The 24,012-nt window shown below is 37.9% G+C and overlaps 1 protein-coding gene across 3 annotated transcripts in view; it reads right to left on the reverse strand.

Annotated features, from left to right (window-relative positions):
• The window catches only part of ARFGEF1 (ARF guanine nucleotide exchange factor 1), a 90,523-nt gene that overhangs the window by 7,161 nt on the left and 59,350 nt on the right, over nt 1-24,012 (reverse strand). For all 3 annotated transcript variants that reach the window (XM_069004899.1, XM_069004900.1, XM_069004901.1), the window contains 14 exons: nt 20,544-20,672; nt 17,215-17,373; nt 16,719-16,869; nt 13,155-13,245; nt 12,083-12,123; nt 11,825-11,994; nt 11,048-11,199; nt 10,714-10,886; nt 9,596-9,756; nt 8,828-8,958; nt 7,850-7,979; nt 5,762-5,897; nt 5,535-5,673; nt 973-1,042 (listed from right to left, as the gene is read on the reverse strand). In XM_069004899.1, coding sequence (XP_068861000.1) covers nt 973-1,042; nt 5,535-5,673; nt 5,762-5,897; nt 7,850-7,979; nt 8,828-8,958; nt 9,596-9,756; nt 10,714-10,886; nt 11,048-11,199; nt 11,825-11,994; nt 12,083-12,123; nt 13,155-13,245; nt 16,719-16,869; nt 17,215-17,373; nt 20,544-20,672 — 1,833 coding nt within the window. The remainder of the gene's footprint in view (nt 1-972; nt 1,043-5,534; nt 5,674-5,761; nt 5,898-7,849; nt 7,980-8,827; nt 8,959-9,595; nt 9,757-10,713; nt 10,887-11,047; nt 11,200-11,824; nt 11,995-12,082; nt 12,124-13,154; nt 13,246-16,718; nt 16,870-17,214; nt 17,374-20,543; nt 20,673-24,012) is intronic.

Raw genomic sequence — 24,012 nt, forward strand, 5'->3', positions numbered from 1 at the left:
GGTGTTCTAAGGGCTTATTTTACTTCTCATTATCCCCCTCTGATTCTGTTAGCAATAAATTCACTTCACAACTGAAGTTGAGCCTGTTTCACCCTTGAAGTGTTTCTCCCAGTCCTTATATCACTCATGGAGCCTTCGTTAATTTTTTTTCCTTCTCCCTCCTCTGCCCAGCTGTGGCAGGGGAGGGCGAGCGAGCAGCTCTCGTGGGTGCCTGGCGTTGGGCCAGTGTCGAACCACAACACTGAATCATGTTCACACTCCATAAAGATAAATGGAGAGAGTCAGTCTCTCTTAGTAAAGCTCATTTGGGACCATTATCCTTGAGCAACTGTTATCAAGTGCCTTCACTAATCTATAAAGAACTTCATGCAGCAATCTTGTGAGAATGTCCAAAAGCTAAACTCATTCTCATCAGTAGCAAAGTGGCTACAGGACTGTCACTTGCAGGCAAATCCAGACTTCACATCAGTTTATGCAGTCAGTGCTAAGAAATCTGATGGTTATATCCATTTTCTATCTTAAATAGATATTTAAGATATTACAAGAGAAAATTTGGAAGGAAGAAAAAAAATCAATCTAACTGTCAATCTATCCCTCTTTAGCAGTTTCTCTTCTTGCCAGTACATCAAAATGAAAGAAAAACCATGACCCAAACCAGAAAACAACTCAAAGCTCAAATACAGTATTAGAGAAACCTACCAAACACAGGACATTACTTAAAACAAACACAGGTAACTACCTACAGCCAATTTCTGGAAGTCAACTTTGCTGCAAACAAATACGTACTTCTGTATCAGTTAATTCCTTGCCATTTTTAAACATTAAATAGCACTTGAGCTGGAAAAAAAAAAATCACATAAATCAAAACTGAAAAATGTATTTAAACCAAGTATACTTTTCACCTTTCTACATCACAACACATTTGGACTGAGCTCTTGCAATCTTAAATTATTTTTTATTTCAGCAGCTTACCAGTTTTTCTTTTGCATCAGAGGGAGAGCCAGAGCAAAACTCCCCACCAACTGGTCGCCAAGTCAGCAGCCTTGAAAACACAAAACCAATCCCAAATTTACTAAGTTTGAAATATAAATCAGAACCAACACTCTAAAGAGTCCCCTTCAACATGGTGTGGATTTTTTGCATTAACTTCAATTCTAAGTACACTTTATTCTTTCACACATATTTAAACATGTAAGTACTGTGTTTTTTCAACTTCAACATTTCTGCCAACTACCCTGGATGGACAAGTGGACTGTGCAGAGGTAGATTAATTTTTCTGAGAAATATTGGATTTGTTTTAAGGCAGTGCTTTAGTGCCATTGGTGGGCCTCTTCTCCCACACTGCCTCATCTAGAATAAGAAACGAATCTACTCCAGAAAAAATCACATGAAGATTTGGAGATGTTTTGCATTCTCTATCTGGGGTATGTTCCAGCATTATGTTTCTATTTCCACTTAAGATTCACCACTTCCACTCAGGATTCATTGCTGTTATGAGGTATCAAGTTGCTGACAATACTTCTGATCTCTTCCCTGCTGATTTCCTACAGGGCGCTGCTGTCTTGAGGATCTTTACCTCAGCACTAAAAAATTTCTACACTAATTGTAACTTACTGAAACTGTCTGTGCCTGCCAAGAATTGAGGGAAACTGGATTAAATAACGTAAATTGTCCCATCACATCTTGTTCTATCCAGTCTACTGCTACAAAGTAAGATTGAAGTTACTTGTCATTGTCATGATCTCAAACTCTTTAGTCTCAATCTGTGTGAGGTAACACATATTGGACATTTATGTCTGCATATCCTAAGGGAGAGCTTTCCCCAACAAGCTAAGCATTGTAAATGAACACACCACTGATCTCCAGAAAACTAAATACTGGATAACTAAAAAAACAAATTGGAGATAAGTTAAAATCTTGAGGCATGTAATAAGACAAATAAAGCAGAACAGAGAACTGAATTGATTCTTGAAAGCTGCAAGGACACAAATTGAGGTGTTAGAATTATGAGCCATTATGCACCAGTAGAGGCCAGACCATCATAAGTTGGGCAAGGAACCAATTCTAACTCTTGAAATTTTGGAGGACTAGAGGGCATTCACACTGTACTTCTGAGCACCAGAAAGCCAAGATTTGCTCTCAGGAAGCTTCAGAAAATTTAAACTAACAAAAATTATAAAAACAATAGAAATTAAACTAAAAGAAAAACTGAAGTAACTATTAAAATAAACTAACAAACAAGGGGCTAGACAAACAAACAGTAAGATTGACTGAAAACTGACTGAAGAGTCAAGCCAAGAGGATGGCGATTAGGTGCACAGAATCTAGTTGGAGGCCAGTATTCTAGTGGTACACCCCACGGGTCAACAGTGGGTCCAGTTCTGTCCAATGTTAATGATCTGGGTGATGAGGCAGAGCAGACTCTCAGAAAGTTGGATGACAAAAGTAGGAGGAGTGGCTGATACACCAGGGGGTCATGCTGCTATCCAGAGGGATCTCCACAGGCCAGAGAAATGGGCTGACGGGAACCTTGTGCAGTTCAATGAGGGGAAGAACGAAGTGCCTCAGCTGGGGAGGAACAAGCCCACACCCCAGGATGTACTGGGGGCTGTCCAGCTGGGAAGCAGCTTGGCCCCCAGAGAAGGCCCTGGGGATCCTGGTAAACAACAGGCTGGACATGAGTGAGCAGGGGGCCCTTGCTGCAGAGAAAGCAAACATTACCCTGGGCTGTGTGAGGAGAGCTGGCAGCAGGTGGGAAGGGGATCCTGCCCCTCTGCTCAGCACAGTGGCCAGTCCTGGGCTCTCCAGTATGAGAGACATGGACCTACTGGAGAAAGTTCAGCGAAAGCCACAAAGGTGAGGAAGCAACTAGAGCATCTCTCCTATGAGAAGAGTCTGAGACAATGGGGATTGTCCAGCCTGGAGAAGAAAAGGCTCAGCACATCTCATCAACATGCTATAAATAGCTGAAATGTGGGTGCAAAGAGAACAGAGCCAGGCTTTTTTCCAGTGATTCACAATGCCAGGACCAAAGGCAATGGCACAAAGAAACACAGGAGGTTCCATATGAGCATTAGGAAACACTTTTTCACTGTGAGGGTGAACAAGCACAGGCAGAGGTTGCCCAGAAAGGCTGTAGAGCTTCCCTCCTTGGAGATACTCAAAAGTCAGGACATGATCCTGGGAAAACTGCTCTGGGTGGCCATGCCTAAGCACAGGGGGTGGACCACAAAACCACCAGAGCCCTTTCCAACTTTAGCCACTCTGTGTCATTCTGCATTAGTATCTTCAGCTATCAACACCTCAGTGATCTGTAGATGCTTGGCAGCAGTCTGATTTGTGGCTTTCTAGCAAGTGGTCCTTGCAGAAATTGGTAGCTGAGTAAATATTATAGCACATTCTCCAAACAAGGAAATATGATCATCTCTCTTTACAAAAAAGTAACTTGGCAAGAACCAGGAGAGGCTGATACTGCAATTAAGAACTCCTGCAGCCAATGTTGCAGCTCTTAAATTACAGAAGTTAGTTTCACAACAGCTGGAAGATGTTTTATATGAATGCTAAAAAAGAACATATGTAACCCTACCTGATCAGACTAATAAGAACTTCTGCCAGAAGATACTTTACACTCCAGAGATTCGTATCCTCTGACTATTTGAAGACAACTGGCAATAAAGCACTTGCCCATAAAGTTTTCATATATACCACTGTGTCATTTGTCTGTCTTCAGTTCAACATTAACTATTGTGTTACTTCCCAGCATGGAATAACAAAGGTAAAAAGATCATTTGCCTTCTCTAAGCACTGAGACAGCCTCCACAACAAGTTGAGTATTAAAACTGCATTGTCAAAAAAGAAAGTAAGAAGAAACTAAGGATGGGAGGGTAGGAAAAGCTCTATTGCAAAAATAAGGCTAATAGAGGGACTAAAATAAAAATGTGAAATGTCAGCCAAACCAGAAGTCTCAGAAAAAGAACCAGATCCCATAAAAAGAGAGGAAAAAAGAAGTATCAGGACTCAGAAAGAGAAGAAAAAAAGATGAGTACCCTAATATAAAATCAAAATAAGACTGCAAAAGCTGGGAACCTCCCAGAAATTTAAGAAGGAATAATATAATGAAGTTCTCAAAAGAGAGTCTAGAAAGATTAAAAGAGAAAGAAAGAGAAAGATTAAGGAAGAAGTCGGATACTCTCCTAGGAAAAATAACCCATTTGAGAAACAGAAGTGCCTCAACATCAAAGTGAATAATGCACGTATTTCAAATTAGATATAACTAAAGGCAAAAGGAATATTTCAAGTATGTCTAAATATTAAGATATCCAAAATGGTGCTCTAGAAAGATTTCTAATATTCAACTGTAAGAATACTCAGAAACCTAAGTTTTGATCATATGCTGAAACCAAGGCAAATGTTCTTCTAGTGAATATTAACTTCAAAATCTTTCCAAGTACAGGCCATTAGTAAGTTAGGGTTAATTCAGCTGGACATTTACACCCAGAGAGTCATGTTTCAATTTTATTTGTGGCAGTTAACAAAATGCAGAAGTATCTTGCTAGCTCCCAAATCTTTCACCTTCATTTTATAATTATTTTTGATAGAATTAATTTATACATAGTTATATAAAAAAATAGGTGAGGTAGTGACAGATTTTATCTTTTAATGAATGAATGAAGCTCTCTTACAGTGCTATCTGATACACAACTCTAAAATTAAAGAAAAGACTAAAATGAAGAAGGTTCCTTTTGCTTTAGCTTTCTTCAGGCCCAAGTAAGTCCCAGAAGCAAACAATATGAACTGGATGACAGACACAGGACAAGTAATAATACAGCAGTTCACCATGAAGACTATCAGATTTGAAAACAAGTAGTGTTTCAGCTCAGTGTTCGCTGGTAGTGCAGGGCAAAAATCCCTCACCTTTGGTATAATGCCATGATTTCTCACTACTCTGCTCTAGGATGTATAAAACATAGCACTTAGAATGGTATGGCCTTACTCCAAGAAACCTCACACCAAGTTATTATATGAAGGGAAAGAGTTACCAAGTATCTAAGATCATTTTCACAAAAATATTAAGATTCGTATAAACATATGATGGAAATTAATCATCAACCACAGAGACTTGAGTATGTAGGACTGTTGCAGTATTTCAGTATTTTGTGGAAAAAGCTTCACAAGTAATTACAAATAGCAAAGCCTGCATCTTCTATTACAAAAAAGAAAATAACCAAAAAAATCAGACAGTACTTCTCCAAAAATCCAAAACCTTAGAACTGAATCATGTTACATTCTGAGGGTTGTTGGGGTGTTTTTTTCCTATCTCCTATACAGTATTTCAGTTTTTAAGACTTTATCATTTACAATACAAAAGAATACCTACACCTAATTTATCATTATGTTTCAAGTAAGTCTGTTTCTCTTTAGTCCACAGGTAACAGCTTTTTGTTCACCCCACCTATGAGACATCCAAGAGTTTGAAATGGGTACATCATCTAGTTAAACTATTTTACAAGTGTAAGTATTAACAGTTGTCTTACGCATGAGGGATTGTAGTTTTGAAAATATCCAGCATGCAAGTGCAAGTTTTATCCCAGATTTCTAGGGTAAACTTTTCACCATTAAGGATGACAACATTCTCCAAACAGTTTGTACCAGATCGTGCCAGTTGTTCATTGTCTGTAAAAGACAAACAGTGTATTTGTTTATTCACATACAACAGAGCAAAATGTTAACATTGTTTTAATATAATTTGTACAGCTCCTACCTTGCTGCACACACCAGTACAGCTGTGCAAATATATCATCCAAAAGAACATCACTAAGTACTTCTAAATACTGCGTAAATACATCACATATTGCATAAAGTGCATGGTTACAAGTAGTTGTCATCCATTCAGCTTTCTAGAAGTCAAAAAAAGAGAGAAGAGTTACAACCTTAAGGTGAAACTTCAGTATATAGATATAGATAAACATTTGTATTTACTCAATTTGCTTTACAGTGAAACTGAATTCATTTCTGTATCTCAAAACTTCAAAATTTGGAGCCTCAACTTCTGCTTTGCTAGCTAGCAGGTTTAAAAAGAACTACAGGAACAGACAAGCAAACGACTGTCTAAGTGTCCAATCCTAGCTCAACAATTTAACACCAAGCTAAAGCTGTGTTTCTTTTAAGTGTTTTCCAGGGAATAAAAATTTACAGAGTGAGACATGTCCTATTACAAATAGCCAGACAAAGCCTCCCAAACAATTGACAGTTTTAATCTAACTTCTAATATTAATAATTTACACATTATTTACATTTAAAAGCCCATTTCTGTTCAGTTGTTTGTCAGAACAGTACCCAGTTCTGATTTGGCAAATCAAAATCCAGTTTGCTGGTCAAAACAGCACAGTAATGTTTTGGGTGGCTTTTGTTTGTTTGTTTGTGGGCTGGTTATGGGGATTTTTGGTTTCTGTTCAGCTGAGGGTTTTTTTTGGCCTTGTCATCAAAAAATTTTGAACTAACAGAACTTATTTCTTCTAATTGTGATTTCACTACTGATTACAAGCCTCACTTTTCAGAGAGTGAAATATTATCGTTTATGACTTAAACATTTTCTTGAAGGACTTTTAAAACTGTATTACAAAAGCTGCAGAGAAGACTACAGCACCCTGAATGGGGCCCTGTCTGAGGCCTTAAACCGCTCACTGATGAAGATAAGATAAACCACAGCTCAGGGCTGGGGACATTCACAAAGCAGGCTTAACACCTCCAAGGGGGAGACCACAGCCCCAAGGCTATCAACTGCCAGGCTCACACAGACCCTGAACCAAAGGGTGGGGGAGGAGAGGCTTTAGGTGTCTTGGAAAAGCCTCTGGTCAGAGGTGCAGTGACTGCCCATCCTCCACTGAGCAGAGCCCAGCTGAGGGCTCCTCACCAGGGTGGGGGAAGCTTATCCACAGCAGAAGGGGGTGACATGGCCCATCAAAGGGGCCCCCCTCAAAGGGGTCCCCAGACCCTGCACCAGAGCACCAGGGGTGATGCAACAGACCCTCAGTGCTGCAGGGGACAGTGTCAAGCTGGCCCCTGCAAGGGGACACACGTGGGTGTTCCCACCTGGCCCAAAGTGTGTATTAATCCACGGGATTCTGCACTCTCTGGCGTGTGGCGCCGTGTGGCAGCGCGGCCACGGCGGCGATGGGGGACCCTCACCACCAGCAGAGCAGATGGAGGGGAGCAACGAGACATCGTTGGGACCCTCGGATGGGTGATCTGCTTCCACCTAACCCCTGTCACCTCTCCCTGTGCCCCCAACCCCCATGCACACTTCTTTTTCTATTTATTTCTGTCTTTTCTCTTCCCTTCTCTTTGCCTCTCTCCTATTAAATAAAATACATCAATTTTTTGATGTATCAAAACATTTAATCTCGTTCGGTTTTAATCTCATTTCTGGGAATATCTTTGAACCTTTTAAGTTCTTTCCAGTTTATGCACAGAGACTTAAGCTTGCTTTGCTTTTCTGGGTTTAAACCGGATCATAACATCACTCAAGTGAGCATGTTGTGTATCTCAGATTCCAAACATCACATGTAAAAGCTACAGTTCTTCTTATAAACCCTAGATACATTGCATTTTATGCTATTCTTCCGTTGTTCCTAGTGTAAAGTAGGCCTTTTACATACATGGTTTTAAAAAACTAAAAAAGGGAACACCTGCCAACAGAACGCCATTAAAACAAAACAAGGATACTAGAAGCACAGGTCTACTGTCCAAAATTTGAGGTTTACCCTACATTACTTGACAAACCTATATTACAGGTTTTCTACTGTAAATCTATTTCTCATGTAAATTATCTTCCTCCACTTTTTTTCACCTCAGTCTGCTGTTCTGGCAGTTTCATGTTGTCAAATATCCTGAAGACAATCCGAAACAAATCCTGCCACCAGTGTTTTTCATAAGTATGGCCATATGTCTTCATTATTTCAAACATTACTGTTAAGCCCCTGAAATGAAAAGAGAACAACTTTTACCAATAGTTACAGAAAGACATGAACGAGACCAAGTAAGTACAACTACAGCAGCAATAACTAACTCAAATACCATTGAGAATATTATACGTGCACATGAGTACACAACAAATAAGTAGAAAATCAGCTTGTAAAAAAAGCACTTTATAGTCACAAGCAATAGCCAAAAAATATTTTTGAGAACTGCGGTAATTTAAAATTAAAATAATAAACCAACTTCTTTACCAAGGGCCACAAAAATTAGTAAATAAATATTTCCAGTTAAAAAATACAAAGGTTTAGAAACAACTACTAACCCTCACCAGCTATAAAGGGAGTCCAGATGCACAGCTTGAATGCCAACATGTAAATGTAAAGTTATTTGTACACTACCCCTCATATTTCACATCAGAATTGCAACTGAATACACTTTACAAGGGAAAATCATATTCCAGGAAATTAAGCAAGTTTTACAAGAGACTAGAGTACACCTTTGCTTTTTTAACCATTTCTGCAATCCTCAACCACTTAATGAATCATGCTATAAAACCCCAGGGTAAGTTTTAAAATCCCCAGGGTAAGCAGGATGGGCTAGACACAGAATGCAATAACAGCTACATAACTTTGTTATTTATTCTAACAGAAAACAAAAATTTCAAATGTACAGAACACAGACTTCATTTTTGTATTCCAGTGTCTATTTAAAAGGTGTTTGTTGTTTCCACAGTATCACCCAAATTACATATTTAAGTCATTTTACAGTGATTACATTTATCAAGAGTTATTTCTATTTTAGAGTGTAAAGTAAGCCTTTTAAAATTTGAATTACAAATACTGATTGTTACCTGGTTCTTACATCTAATTTGCATCTATTGATGATACAGGACAACTCAAAGAGAATTGGGAACCATCCTCGTACCCACACTCTGTCTTCAGGAGCTACATTCATATCATCACTTGTGTATTCCTTGAATGCCTTTTAGAAGGAAGCACAGAGTTACACAGAGTCATGGAAGTTAGATTCTTCAAAATAAAACACAGTTTGGACTGTAAACAATGATCTCTCCTGCAACAGTATCATCCCTGATACCTCAGATGAGTTGGCAATCAAAACCCTAACACTGAGAAAGTGTTTTTCAAAGTAACGTTTAGTATATTATGAAGAATTAACTTAAAAAAACAAACAAGCTTATACATTCAAGCACCAGTTTTTGCTTGCAGTTCAGTTTGAGTCTCTTGCTCTCAGTTTTATAGAGACAGCTCTGAAACTGAGGATCTAACCATAACATTTTGAGGATATCAAGCATTTTTGGTTACGCCATTATCCATTTCTTCACATTTCTCGGTAGATCCTGAGATACGCTGATTTGCAGCAGCTCTCAGGAATACTAGTCACCAGCTGAACTGGGTGGAAGGAATGGGCAAAGAGGAATAAAAGAAGAAAAAAAAATCGCTGATACTTTCAAAGCCTGTGGCATTTTACACTCCTATTGTTTCCGAATAAAGTACATTTCTCATTAATCCATGAAACTTGAAGGGAAGACAATAAGTTTAGCATAACTTTTTTTTTTTTTTAATAAAAGCACTTATAATTTAGTTAACACAGACTATACCTGAGGTCTGTCAGACACGTATTTTGCACAGTGGCGAATGAGGCGGATCGCTTCCATGCTGGTATCTGGAAATGCTGCATTGCAGGCAAATTCAGACAAGCACTTTACTGCATCCTGGAAAGAATCTATGGTTGCTGGGAAGTGTTTTTCAAACACGATTGCTGAGAGAAAAGTGTGAAAAGGAGAAAAAAAAGTGTCATGCTTTAAAATCTATTAATTCTAATATGAACTGTCTGTAACAGAAGTCATGGGAAGCTGGTTCATTGATTGGTGCTGTCAAATGTCTGAGTAGTAAGAAAAACTAAAGAAAAAAAAAAGGAATACAAAAAAAAAAGTACCCAGAGGGCATTTCATTTTCACAGTGAGTGTTTAAAATAAATTAGAGTAGCATCTAGACTAAAGCAGGTAAATGTAACAGTTAAGCAAGACTAGAGCAATAGGCTTACTGTTTAACACTAGTCTGTGTCACCAGAGCTTAAGAGGGATGCATGAAGCATGGAATTACATCTACTGATGGACCTCCTCCTCAGCAACATGTTGCCTTGTTTTTAAATAGCTACTTTTGAAGAAAAAAAAAGTGCTTCATCGATGCTGAAATAGTTTTCTAAACTTGCAGAGGTTCAGACAGAATAAAGAAATCCCTTAAAACCTAGGATCTAGATTAGAATAGAGAGAGAGAGAGAGAAAAAAAATTATTATAGTGCCCCCTAGCTCAGCACTTTCTCCTAAACAGGCCTTACACAAGCATAGTTCAGAAAGACAGAAAAAGATACGCAAAGAACATAATAGTAAAATGGCTAATTTTTTTTTTTTTCCAGGGGAAACCCCAGAATAAAATGTACACATTAAATAGAATTACCTAAGGCCTGATTTGTCTTACTACAGAATGCTACAAACAGAGTTTTGTCAAAAGGCATGAAGAAAGCCAGTTAACTCTAATCTTATTGAAAGACTTTTGTAAGTATTTTCTCAGAGGACTGATTGGAAAGTGTAAACCATTGGTTCCAAGACAAGCAGCGGGCTCTACTATGCAGGCTGTGGAGTCCACAGACAAACAAAGCTTCTTGGGCTCTTGGAGTGACACACTTGCATGACGCCTGAATATCGTCCATACTCACTGACAATGTGTCCTGTAGTCTGGAACGCCAGTTCCACTATACTTTCATCCTGATCTGAAGCTGCCAGATGAAACACTGAAAAAATGTTTTTCCAGCCAGAACGAATGTTAGCAGCCTGGGAATTCACCATCTGTGCAATACACCGTACAACCATGTCTCGAATAGTAGGAGACCTAAATTAGGATAATAAACAGTAATTTTTAAAATTAAATTACATAATCAATTAGAATAGTACAATTCTCTAACGACTGATTTTACAAAGGCTATTTGAAACATTAATTGCAAAAGTTGATTCTTGTGATCCCAGGCAGTTCAGTTAATTCTATGTTATTACCTGTTCCTCTTCATGATATGTTCAAATGGTCTTAGGAAGTCCTTCTGGAATCGGAAATTAGCAAGTTCACCTTTTTCCAAGAACTTCATTGACAATTGCCTTAATGAGTCTACTGCAAAAATAGCTACATCTTCATTGGGATTGCAGCCAACCTGAGAATGTAGAATAGAAATGCAGAGTAAGCTTGCATCAGAATTCTTATGGATTCAGCACAAGCTGCCTTTACAGTTGATAACAGAGAACTAAGCAGTACTGGAAAATTAATGAAATTAAACAGCAGTCAGTTCCAGAAACCACACTGTTTATGCAATTCAGTAATCCCTAACTACTTCCAGCTATCTTCTATGTTAAATAACCTGGCATTTAAAACCCCCTAAAAATAAGCAAGCTGTCTAAAAAAGACTTCAACAGCTGTATTAAAAATGTATGTCAAACATTCATTTGATAAACTGTCAATTTAGACTTGAAGACAACCTCTTAATCCAAGTGTCATGAAACACCCCCCAAAATTATAACACAAAACTAACAGCAGCCAGTTCTAGACTCAGGTTATGATAAATAACTTAATGTATACTTCTGTTTTTACATTTATTATACTGTGTACCTCTGCCTTCTCGCAGGTCTTTCCAGCTTTACAGTTTTTGCTGGTTCAAGCTCACAGAAAAGGACAGAAAAACCACTATGACTCAGATAAGCACATGCTTTTCCAATAAATCTCAAAATAAAATTAATGTGTACCAGTAACTGAAGGAGTATGCACTATAATCATGAACATACCTTATTAAAATGATCGCCAATAACTTCCCAGATCCTAGACCACTGTAACCTTATCCGGCCCATGTTGTAATAGGAAATCTCTACTATCTTCTGCAGACTGAACATTCGAGGGTGGGTAGCAGACAGCAGCTCATCCATAGACACAGCACAAAGCCAGCGAACGAAATCCACTGTTAAATGACCACAGATTTTAATGCAGCGTTTTTCCAAGATTTAGTTTACAGGGGTGGGGAAGGGTAGGGAAGAGATAACACCTACCAATAGCATTTCCATCCAACCTTGTAGATCCTGTAAATATTCTGTAAAGTGCAGTTAAAGATATTGTTAAAATTTCTTAAGAAAAGCATCTACTAAATGCATTCAAACTTCCTTGTCTTGTTTTTCTTAACAATATATAGATAGCCTCTAATTACTTTTAGTTATTAAAAAACAATTAGTAATTGTAAAGACATACTGATAATACTGTCAGATTTTATTATCCCTGATCCAAATACAGAAGTCAAAAGTCTCCAGAGTGCCTAATTTCCATTTGTCATGACAAGCAGATATTTCAAACACTTCCCATTATGAAGCAGGGAGGGACACTGCAAACCTAAACACCTATTATGTGTCTGGCATCAAGCTTCTAGTGCACTTGATGTGATTTTACTGCAAGACAACTTTTCATTGAACTGACATCGATCTTGCTGCCTGTACTTTAACCACAACAATGTTTGTAAGCCTTCAAAATGATACCTCTTCATCAGTTTTGACAACCATTAAAAAAATTGTATGTTCTGATTTCTTACATGCTGAGCAAGCAAGATCCATGAACACTTCTACTCTATGATATAAACAGGGAATGTTAATAATATGTATTCTGCCTAGCCAAATCCAGTTAAAATAAATGTGATTCATAGAAAGGAAGACTGGAATAATAATTTTGGTCATTTCAGAGAACATCTACATTACCTAGAGGAAAGCAGCGAGTCAGTAATAACATTTAGGAGGAAAAGGGTCTGACAATAATGCCCTCAGTACTAAGGCAAAATGAGATTTGCTATCTGTTACTATATACAGCAAATCAAGATTCAACAGACACTACAGCAGACTTCATTCTGCAAGCCTTCTGTAGTAATTTTATCAGTAAAAAAGCTCTTTGCTCTGCTCCTTCCTGCAAAAATATCTATGATCCTAAAAACACCCCCAAACTGAAAAGCACTTCTCTAGGTTAGTTTTTATGTATTTCTTCCTAATAAATTAATAAATTAGTAAGATCCTTTTCTTAGCACAGGATATTCAAATACTGCTTAAAAAACTTCAGGTGGCAACAACAGATTTAATACAGTACCTGTCTACAGCAACAACAACGCTTTGGGAGCTAGTTTCACCAATGGATTCCTGAATACTTGCTATCTGCTTCCAATCCACATTTCCACCAACTACAGCAAAAAAAAAATTGAAAAATGGGTAAGAGAGAATACAGACTGGATTGGGGAGAAAGAAGAATAAAAGTTATGCCACTACCAGTATAATTAAATATATTTTTAATTCATAAATAAGAGAAGCACATTATTTATTTCCTTTGCATGAACTGGCCATCTCAGTGAACAGCTGCATGTTGGTGTAATCCTAATTACCTGGATTTCCTATCCATGCATAAACTATATTAGTCCCAGAAGACTGTCCCCATTTGGAGCAATAGATACAAGTGAAAAAAATAAAACCCAGAAGAATCACCTTTTTCGCTCCATCTTTCAATGAATCTTTGGTAAACGTGCTACTTAAAATACATAACATATGATTGAGAATACAGCTTAGAGGAGAATTTTTCACACTTAATTAGCATCAAGTGAGTAAATCCATCCTGAAAGATTTTGTTTATCATTCACAAAGAAGAGCTTCCACCAAAACTCCATCTTAAAGCTACATCTCAATTACAGCAAAATTATCACCCAGAAATAGTGAGAAATATCTACAAATAAAAATAGCAATTATTTATTTTAGAGGCTGGAAACTGTAACCCACATCTGGGAAAGCTCATATGAAGAAACTGCTAACTTAGCAGCGAGAAAAAATCTGAAATTTTTAGCAATCTCCAAACTCCCCTTGTACCACCATGAAAAAAAATGAGCAGGATTCTTGTAATCACTCTGGGTAATTCCACATACCCTTTATTCAGGGCTTTTCTTTTTTCAGAAATACAGAGAAGAACAGGAGACTGAAAGCAGGCAAGCAGTTCTGTTCTCAGAGGTTTGCTGAGAGAAAAACTCCTCATGTTTCAGCCTGCCTCTAAGTCTTGATGTGCTCCTTCCACATTTGGAGGTGGCTGGAGATGACTATCTGTCAAATCTATATAACCTGACCCATCTGAAGTACTTTTCTAGGGCATTCATGGAACAATTTTTTTGTACATACATATGTAACCTCATACTAATATTTCAGCAACTTATAACACCACTGGGCTTGATCAAGACTTCTCTTGTAAGCACACAAGCTGCCAGTGTCAATTAGCTTGAATCTTGGTATTGAGTCAGCGAAGAAACTTATCAAATGAGCAGCAGAGTGTGAAGAGAATTTGAAGGGCTATTTCCAAGGAGTCAGAACCTTAACCAACTCTACCAGCTTACATGAGAATTCCTTATTATCGCAGGACCTGTAATTCAATGCCTGAAAACCTAAACAGACAGCAGACTTACACTCTAACAGTTGTGAAATCTTTTAGAATGAAACACGGGAGTCAGCTATGTAACTCTGCTTTATGAAAAAGAGATTCCTCAGATTCCCAGTGTCCAAAGAGGATTTCTGGTTACCTAGGAAGTACACTTCAGCTGTGACCTACTCACAGCAGCAGCTTTTGTCTTCCAACTTTGTGAACAGAAACTGAAGTAGAAGAAATTCGAATTTCACAATTACAGCTCCAAGTAAGGCAACATTCCTACCAAAGAAGCAATAGAACAGATGCTTGTGCATTTACTTTTACAACCCACATGCTTGTGATGTTTTGAATTTCCAAGTACAACAAAACAAAGGGCCACAACAGTAAGATAATACAAGAGATGAAGACATTTGAATGCAGATGCCTGAAGAGCCACACCTGAACCTTGCTGAGGCAGTAAATGAGCAAAGGAGCTTTTGGGTTTGGTTTTGCCATCTTTGTTATTTCAAAACCACATTAACTTCAGCAAAAAGAGTGAGTGCTGCTGCTTATCCACATCTGATTTTGCAAGCAGGTCTGAAAGACGGAGTTTCTGTGTCACCAGACTGCAACTTCACTCTAAAAAACTATTTTCCTGTAAAATGTGTGTCTGTATATATGGACATATGCACTTGTGTTCTTCACAGGTATCCAGGTTTATAGAAAGCTTGCTTGAAACCCATAGTTCCAATGCATACTTTGGAGTAATCATAGAAAATTAAACTTTCTGCAAAAAAGGATTTATGGAAAGAAGCGAAATAACTAGAACAGTTGAGAAAATGTTCTAACAGCCCTCTAGTGCATGAAAACCAAGTTAAGCATTTTCCTATAAGATTGAAGCAACATTATTTAAAAAAAAAATAAGAAAATGGTGAAATTTCCATATGTGCACTGTAATAAACATTCCAGAAATTAAATTCAGAGAGAAACATTTTATGTATTTGGGCATAAACTATTTTCCCTAAAGAAGTAACTGACAGCAGCAAAAGGTATTTAGAAGCTGGATCTATACCAATTACTAGCAAGTATGATTTTGAGACACCTGAATACAGTTTACATTCTTGAGTTATTAGACCTTAAAACCTTTAAAGGCCAGTCACTGCAGTGTAGAGAAACTGCCAGCACTTGAAAGTAGCCAAGTTGCACAGGTCATCAGGGAACACTGAACTGAAGGATGCATATTGGCAGGGCAGGAACAAGCTCAGTATATGAAAGTGTTGGCAGACTCATTGATTTCCAGGCCTAAGTTTTCCCTTCATCAACACTTGGCAAGGTGAGGGGAGTACACAGAGGCAGGCCAAAGGGGAGCAGACGGGAAAAAAAAGGACTGACTATAGAAGAAGAAAAACTGTCTGAGGAGAACACAGAGCTGGATGATTAGGACTAGTTTGGGGGCTAAGATCAGGGAAAATAGAAAAATTATCACTACTCAAAAAAAAAATTACGTGAAAAAATGAGGGGGCAAAGCTTTTGTCTGGCTGTGGGTGAAGTTCAAACAGCAGAAGATACTGAGCACCGCACTACAACTGAAACTCTCTCATAGTCAAATAGACTTATATATACACTTTGGCACTTCCAGAGTTTTCTAATACCCTGTACCTCAATATCTTTAACTGTGTTCCTATTTAAAACAGACAAATAAACAAAAGCCCCAACCTTCTAAAGATAATTTAAGGTAAGACTTATGCTTTTCTAGGAAGATAAGAGACATCATCTTATGTTTGGAGTATATCTTGGTGCTCAAGCCTAGAAAAGGCACTTACTCAGTAGCAAAGTAACCAAAATAGGAAAAAAATGGAATTTCAGAATTTAAGCTAAATTAATCTCCCACTTGGTTTGAATTCTGTGTATTTCTTGCAAAGCTCCACAACAGATGCTTAACCTACACATACTGACTTGCTTGCTTGGTAAAATACTTGGCACACTAATGTTGCAATATTATTAAATCAGGTCATACCATCTGCAACCCATTCTTAGTTGGAAAGCTGTATTTTAATAGAAATGAATAATATATATAATCTTCTTACACTTCCCACCCTAGCAATAATAACAGAGCAAACTAAATATTCCAGAAATTGGAATCAGCCTACTCAAAGCCTAAGTTTTGTAAGGACTAACTTCTTGGTCTTTTGTCAGAACCTCACACAAAACACAGAACAAATTTAAATCTCTGAACAAAACCAGTGAAATGAAATACTTCTTATCTGCATTACTTACCCAGTCCCAGCCCCACAAATTCATCAGGTGCCTGATCTTTTGTTCCAGTAAAAGAACCTTCCCTGCCACGCACCGTCCCTGAGATGTAGCGAGGTTTTACTCCAGTTCCTATTAACTGTGCCAGTTCAAGTTGACTGATGCATTTCAGAATCTGTTCAAGAGAATAAAGAAGTTGCTTATCAACAAAAAGCAGTTTGAAATAGTAAAAAACAAGCAAAGATCTTTAGAAGAAAAGAATTCTAAACACTTGAGGTCAGACAATCTGTTCTTCTGTCTAAAATGAGTATTAATTTAATTAGTACCGGATTCATCTCTCACAATTTTATTTCTCACTTGGACATGTTCTGCTACTTTAATTGGCTGCATAATGTATGCAACAAAAGTATATACATGACACTTACCTAAACCCCACTGTATTTATGCACAAACAAGCACACTACTGTGTTGAAAATTAGTAAACATGCTTTCTTACAGTTTAAGTACAAATGACTTGTACCTCATGCCAGGAATTTCCTAAGTAGTTTCCATCTGTATGAGCCACTGTGATGAGAGTTTTAATGGTGTCAATATTCTTCTGCTTCATTTCAGTAATACCAGAACTCACTGTAAGCAATGTAAATCTTGCTAATGCTTGAACATAGGCATCTCTTTCAAGCTACAAATGGGAGGGAAAGAAATAAAAGTCTCATAAATACTTTTGCCATTTCTTGTTCTTAGTAAAATCTCTGTGATTTCATCAATGATACCATTTACCTTTCTCTTCCTAGAACTGAATTTCCAAAGCACAGTGAAAATATTCATGTTCTTCACCAGGAAGAAGATATCTGTGGGGTGAAATCAAGTTCCTTCTATTCAGGAACATGAAGTGCTAAGTCTGACAGCATAGAACACACAGGCTGTGTTTATGTTTCTGGTTTGGTCTTTTTGGGGAAATCAGGATGCTGTTTCAGAAGAAATGTTGCTACTTAGCTAAGCTTTCAATACTCTGGTACTCTACTCGGACCTACTCTGAAAATTCTGCCTTAGCAGACTCACTCAAGTTGTATCATTTTTTTGTCAACAAAATCTAAAAAATGTATCTAAAAGGTATGTTATGCCAATTCCATGGAATTGCTCAAAACTTATTTGATTTAATCTGCATCATTTGAAGCACCTCAGAAGCTTCTGAAGCAAGTGTCACGGGTAAACAGCAAGTGACCATAATCTAGACAGATCTCACCAAAAAAATTCTACAGTTACCCAATTTTTATGTGTATGGTATCTAGAAACAACAAAGGAAACTCCTCAGATCTCACATGAACCAATTACAATGGTAAAAAGGGGATTACAGTTGAGCTCACAAGTGCATTTTATTCTCCTGTTATGTATAAACTGAAGGCCATGAAGTGAAATGGCTATACACCAGATAAACAAATGACAAATATGAAATATATTTTAACTGTTTGTATATTTAGGGCTATTTTTAAATAAAAAAAATCATTGAGCACAGAAAACAACCAAATACAAAATATTAAAAAAAGTCCCAGAAAGAATGGGACTCCACAGAGAGAACACAAACACCACAACAGTGGGCTATGGCCGAAGGCACAGACTGCCACTGAGCCACAGACCACATTCAAACTCAACCACTACTGCAGGGTATGCTGGCAAAGGCACAGAAAGTGATGTAGAAGCACAGAAAAATGGAAGTCTTAAAGAAAGTGTACAAAGCAATGAAGCTTTGGAGCCTACAAACTGTGTATCTTCAGTAAAAACAAAACGCTTTCAGTCCTACTCATCCGTACAGGTAGTCCCCCCTCCCGCCTTTTTCTAAGCCAGCAAAGTAGAAGACAAACAACTAAACAATGTGTCCATCACCTAGAAATTAAAACCTGATGATACAAGCAGATTAAGTACATCCTTTTGATGTGTATCTTGTCTCAAATGCACAAAGACAGAAGTCAGACTGTGTGACAAGTCTAAGATTAAAAGCATAAATAATTAAAACCAGAAATTATAATTGAGGTTTTAGAGGTGAATATGAATAACTTAAACTATGTTGTGTACTTTGGAAATTTTCTTAAAATTAAAGGCAAGCAGGTTCCTCCATTATCTCTCAAGGTGTGTAAACTAATGTTAATTCTTAATAGGCACCAATCTTAATTTCTGTACTTTTACATGATGAAAACTGAAAACTTGCCATCGCTGGTTAAGCACATGAGGAAAAACTTCATTCCAACAAAAAAGATCCTTAAATCAGCTCAAGTACAAATGTGCCAGACTCCTTCAAACCACCAGAGCTATCTGGTGTCTGACATCAGACAATATCCCATCTAATCAAGATCTTGTGAATTGGAATCATCCTGTAATACTGAAATCACCAACAAATAGTACAACCAGTATAGTTTTTAACTATACCAACAAAACACAATTTCCATAGAAAACCAAGAAGGAATATTGCTTATATTGAAAATTCAAAAGCAACACTTCCTGGTTTTTGCAATTTAAAACCTTTTTTTTGGGAACACCTCCAGTTCAATCATGTCCCAAGCCAATGGACAGGTACAACTGAGTCATAGGGATCTTAGAGCAAACACGTCCTTGCCCTCCCCATGCAAGGCTGACCACTGCAGGACTGAGAGCTAAACTCCGCAGCTGCTGAAACTGGTATTTGTACCAGTTCCACTTTTGCAGCTTAGAAACAAAAGTAACCAGAGTGTGAATTTCACTGAACATCTGCAGGCTCCAGGGAAGGCTTTGTTAATCAAATTTTTAAGTCTGTTCAGCTCAGGGACAGGTGGTGGTGCAGAAATTAGGTGGAAAAACAGAGGAAGGAAACCCCACATGATCTCAATTAGGCTTTTTTAAGCAGCTGAATCACAGGTCCTGATGTGCCTTTCCACATTAGTGATAGAAAGTTATCTAACTTGCCAAATACAAGTGCAAGGGGGGAAGGAAGGAAAGCATTCACTATTGTTTCATAGTTCAACATTTTCTACTTAGTCTTATACAGCTGGTTTTGGGGTTGGTGTGTGTTTTCTTGTTTGGGTTTTTTTGTTTGGTTGGTTTTTGTTTGGGTTTTTCTTGTTTGTTTGTTTTTTAAAGTGTTTTCGATGTACACATGAAATAACACAAAGCCAAACATGAATTTTGCCTGCCCCTCTCTTCACCTATCCCTATAATGGATTTATGGCAGACCAGTACTCCATTTATTAACTAATAATCTACAATAACATAATTGTACCTTCCCTACCAATGGTTTTAAAATAGCAAAACCAAAGCCAAAAAAAGCCCAAGTTTAATCACCATTACCCTCTGGAACCCGAGAGTCTGGCATTCTTGGCGTTGCGCTTACTGCAAGATCCATTCATTCATTACATCAGAAATGCCATTTCCAGTGCCATAACCTTTTAATAAGGGTATCCATTTATAGGCATCTTGTATTAGTACAACCTCTCTGAAGCTGAGAACAATATTTCAAATACAGTTCACAGAGATATTATTTTACAGGACAGAGAGACTAATTTTATAAAACAACACAACACATCTAAACAGCTTTGTAACAAAGCTAGAAATAAAATACTTTGACATAAAACGAGTCAATTTCTAGGGAAACAAACATTCAGTGCAGAGGCATGGAAGCACTTACCACAAAACACCAGGAAAAACTTTATAAAGGTCACCTCATTTACACTTCCAGTCTAATATCAGATGAAACCACAATGTCAGAAGCAGGCAGCCTCTAGGTATTGCAGTGCACAGCTGCTGCAGCAAAGACTCTTAGAACCCCATTAACATTTTTGCTGGTACATAAATCAAAGTATTGTCTCAATCTTACATTTTTACCTGTATGTTGAAAATGCAAGCAATCCGGATTGCACATCGTATACCCTCCAAACAAAGAGAGGCAACTTCGGTGTCATCACAGTCCTGGAGACCCACACTGAACGCAGCGAGAAAAGGTGTCCATGCCAACTGGAATGTATGCAAAATAAGTGCTAAATCAGCAACTGTTGGTACTTGAAGGGAATGTTACAGTTTCAATATCTTGCTGAAGTGCAAATTCCACCCTTAACTTATATCATTAACCTTGAAGTTGTCTTTTGCCAAAAAGGAAATAGAATATACAGATATGAGACACAGAATAGTGTAAAGCAGGGTTAGAAGAGACCTGAGACACAGAATGGGACAGAAGGAATGCAGAGTGGAGCTCTCTTCAAAAGCACTTATCCTCTCCCTCAGTAACTAACACACAACCATCTTCAGATAGTTGTAAAAACCAAAGCCTAAAGCTACATTAATTAGATGTCCGTTAAAGTTTTAGCACCAGGATGACTTTCATCTTTGCACACTGAAAAGTAGAGTCAACAGTTATTGTAATAATCAACACACGATGTAACAGACTTCTTTATGATGAAGAGTACATACTTAAATAAGACTAGCTTGTCCTGATAACACCAGAAAAAAACAACAAAAAAAAGGAAGGTAGGGAAAATAAGGCAAACTTTATTAATTACACTAAAATGATGGTAAGACAACAATAAAAAAAGCCAGGATATGACTCTTGCCTTATCTCTCTACTACTAATATTGTTGCTCTTATCCCTCCATCTTTTTGTACCTAAGCCACTGTTATGTTTCGCATTCCTCTTGCCTTAGGTGGCACTGAGGATGAAATAGATGCAATAAAAATTACTGCAAGAGAGTCTACACTTTCCTTGTGGTCAAGGCTCCCTCTCCCAAAGGCAGAAAAAACAGTGGGAAGATGCAGAGGGATCTTACCATAACTACATGGGGTTATGGAGAAGAACCCCAGAATGATTTTAGAAATAATTTTACCTGAAGTCACCCCAGATGAATACAGAGTCAATGGGCACAGCAAGGAGCAACAGATTCCACTTACTTTCATAACAAAATGATGCACCACAGATCTTTGGTTTCATTTAAGCCACCAATTCCAAAAGCACTACCTCTGAAAAGCATTTAATGCTTGCACATACCAAACTGTAACTCCAGGACAGTATTAAAGGCATCAGATGAATTAATAGATTCAGGATTTAATTCCCTATTGTATGACCTTTAAAGGTCCCTTCCAACCCAAACTATTCTATGATTTCATGTTCAGAAATATATGTCTCTTCCCATCGCCTTCCTAATTTTCATTACTATTGGAACCAAAACTGATCTTAAAAAAAAATCACAAGACTGAAATAATTTCTTAAGAACTATCTAATGGTCTGTATACTGTGCTTTGTAACTAGATATATGCTGTTATTTGTAAACTGTTTTGCTATTAAAGGTGAAAATTAAGCCTCAAAACCAGAAAATAAATTTTGAACTGCTTAGATGGGTGCAAAAAGTGAATTTCTGCTCTGTTTTAAAGATTTAGTCAATGTATCTGTAAATACAGTTATAATAATCCATTTTATGCGGAAATCAATGGGTGAGATTCACAGAAGTTTGTGAAGTTTTGCTGAAAATTTACATCTAAATAAAAAGTGTGAAATTAAGTATTTAAATTCCACAGTTCTCTTTTTTTTTGGTAAGAGGATCCTCTGCTCAATACATCACACCGTCCTCAGTACTTTAGCTCATGAACATCCTCAAGTAACTTCAAGTAACAACTTCTAATTCTTAGCACCTTCATGAAAGATGTTTAGGGTATTAATTTACCCCAGTGCTTCATATTTTGCTCCAGTGAAAATGAACTTTAGAAATACACTTTTCAGATCCTAAAGGGTAGGAAGTATTAGGGCTGGTATCTGAAAGAAAATCACACTATGAATTTTACAGATGCCTGCATGTGAATTATTTAATTTCAGTCTTAAGGAAGTCAACAGAAAGTACAGTACACCTCTGCTATGTGCAACCTTGAATAGCCTAGAAGTAAATTTTTAACAACGTCTGTCCTTAGTGTTCCTCTGTACAGATGGAATACTATGCTAGTTTTTTTAACAAGGTGACAGAGAACTCGTAAGTTTGCCTCACAGACAGCAATCTTACAGTTAGATCCTCAGTGTGCCGAGGTGGCCAAGAAGGCCAATGGCATCCTGGCTTGTATCAGGAATAGTGTGGCCAGCAGGACCAGGGCAGTGATCCTCCCTCTGTACTCAGCACTGGTGAGGCTGCACTTTGAAACCTGTGTTCAGTTTTGGGCCCCTCACTGCAAGGAAGACATGGAGGTGCTGGAGTGAGTCCAGACAACGACAATGGAGCTGGTGAAAGAGGTGGGATTGGTCTCTTCTCCTGAGTAACAAGGGAAAGGATGAGAGCAAGTCGCCTCAAGTTGCACCAGGAGAGGTTTAGATTGAGTATTAGGAAAAATCCCTTCACAGATGCATTTGACAAAAGTTGGAACAAGCTGCCCAAGGAAGGAGTGCAGGCACCAACTCTGAAGTATTTAACAGACATGTAGATGTGGCACTTCAGGTCATGGTTTAGGGTGGACTTGGCAGCATTGGATTAACAGTGGGACTCAAAGCTTTTAAGAGTCTATTTCAACCTAAATGTTTCTGTGATTCCTGGGCCTGGAGCTCCACCTGACCTCACAGCACATCCCTCCAGGGAACCATTTGTTTATTTCATGGTAGTAGTCTGAGACCTTATTTCCCTGGAGCAGTTCACACAGGGGTCATGTGAGGACCATGACTTGAACAAGGGCACAAATGAGAGCATGGTAAGGGCATAACAATTCATCTCACTGGCAGATGACTGCTGTGAGTTAGCTATGCCAGAGACCACATCCAAGAGCACACTGAGGCATTGGACACTACTGGACATACTCTTATCTATGAATCTGAATCACCACTATGGAAAAGGCATTTGGGATACAAACAACTTTGCACTTACACAATAGAAGACAGATGTTTAGAATAAAAGATTAATACAGGTCCAGCTTCCTCCCCTACACTGGATGAGAGTCCTAGGTTTTCTACAGTATTCATTTGCAACAGGCAACATCAGATTAAAGTTTTTCCTGATAACTGCTCTCCCAAAATGCAATGACGGAATCTCCGTTAGAAGCATTGGGGGGGACTCAAAACAATGACCTGAAATTAGTGATTGCTCACGTTTATGAACCTGTTTTTTAACTACACCTCTATATCTGAAATAAAAATACTATAATTTCAAGCTTTTAACTACTTTTTATACTTTTTTCCCCTTGAACACATTCATTGTAACACCTCCATTGCCTCAAGATGCTTCTTCTATCAGCACAGAAACTTCTTAAATTCCAGGGTAAAGGAAACTAGATTAGACGGCTCAAAATCCTCCTTCCTGTAGCAAGTTAAATAACTCACAAAATGAGAAAAACA

Source organism: Aphelocoma coerulescens, chromosome 2, assembly GCF_041296385.1.
Source record: "Aphelocoma coerulescens isolate FSJ_1873_10779 chromosome 2, UR_Acoe_1.0, whole genome shotgun sequence".
NCBI classification, from domain to species: Eukaryota; Metazoa; Chordata; class Aves; order Passeriformes; family Corvidae; genus Aphelocoma; species Aphelocoma coerulescens.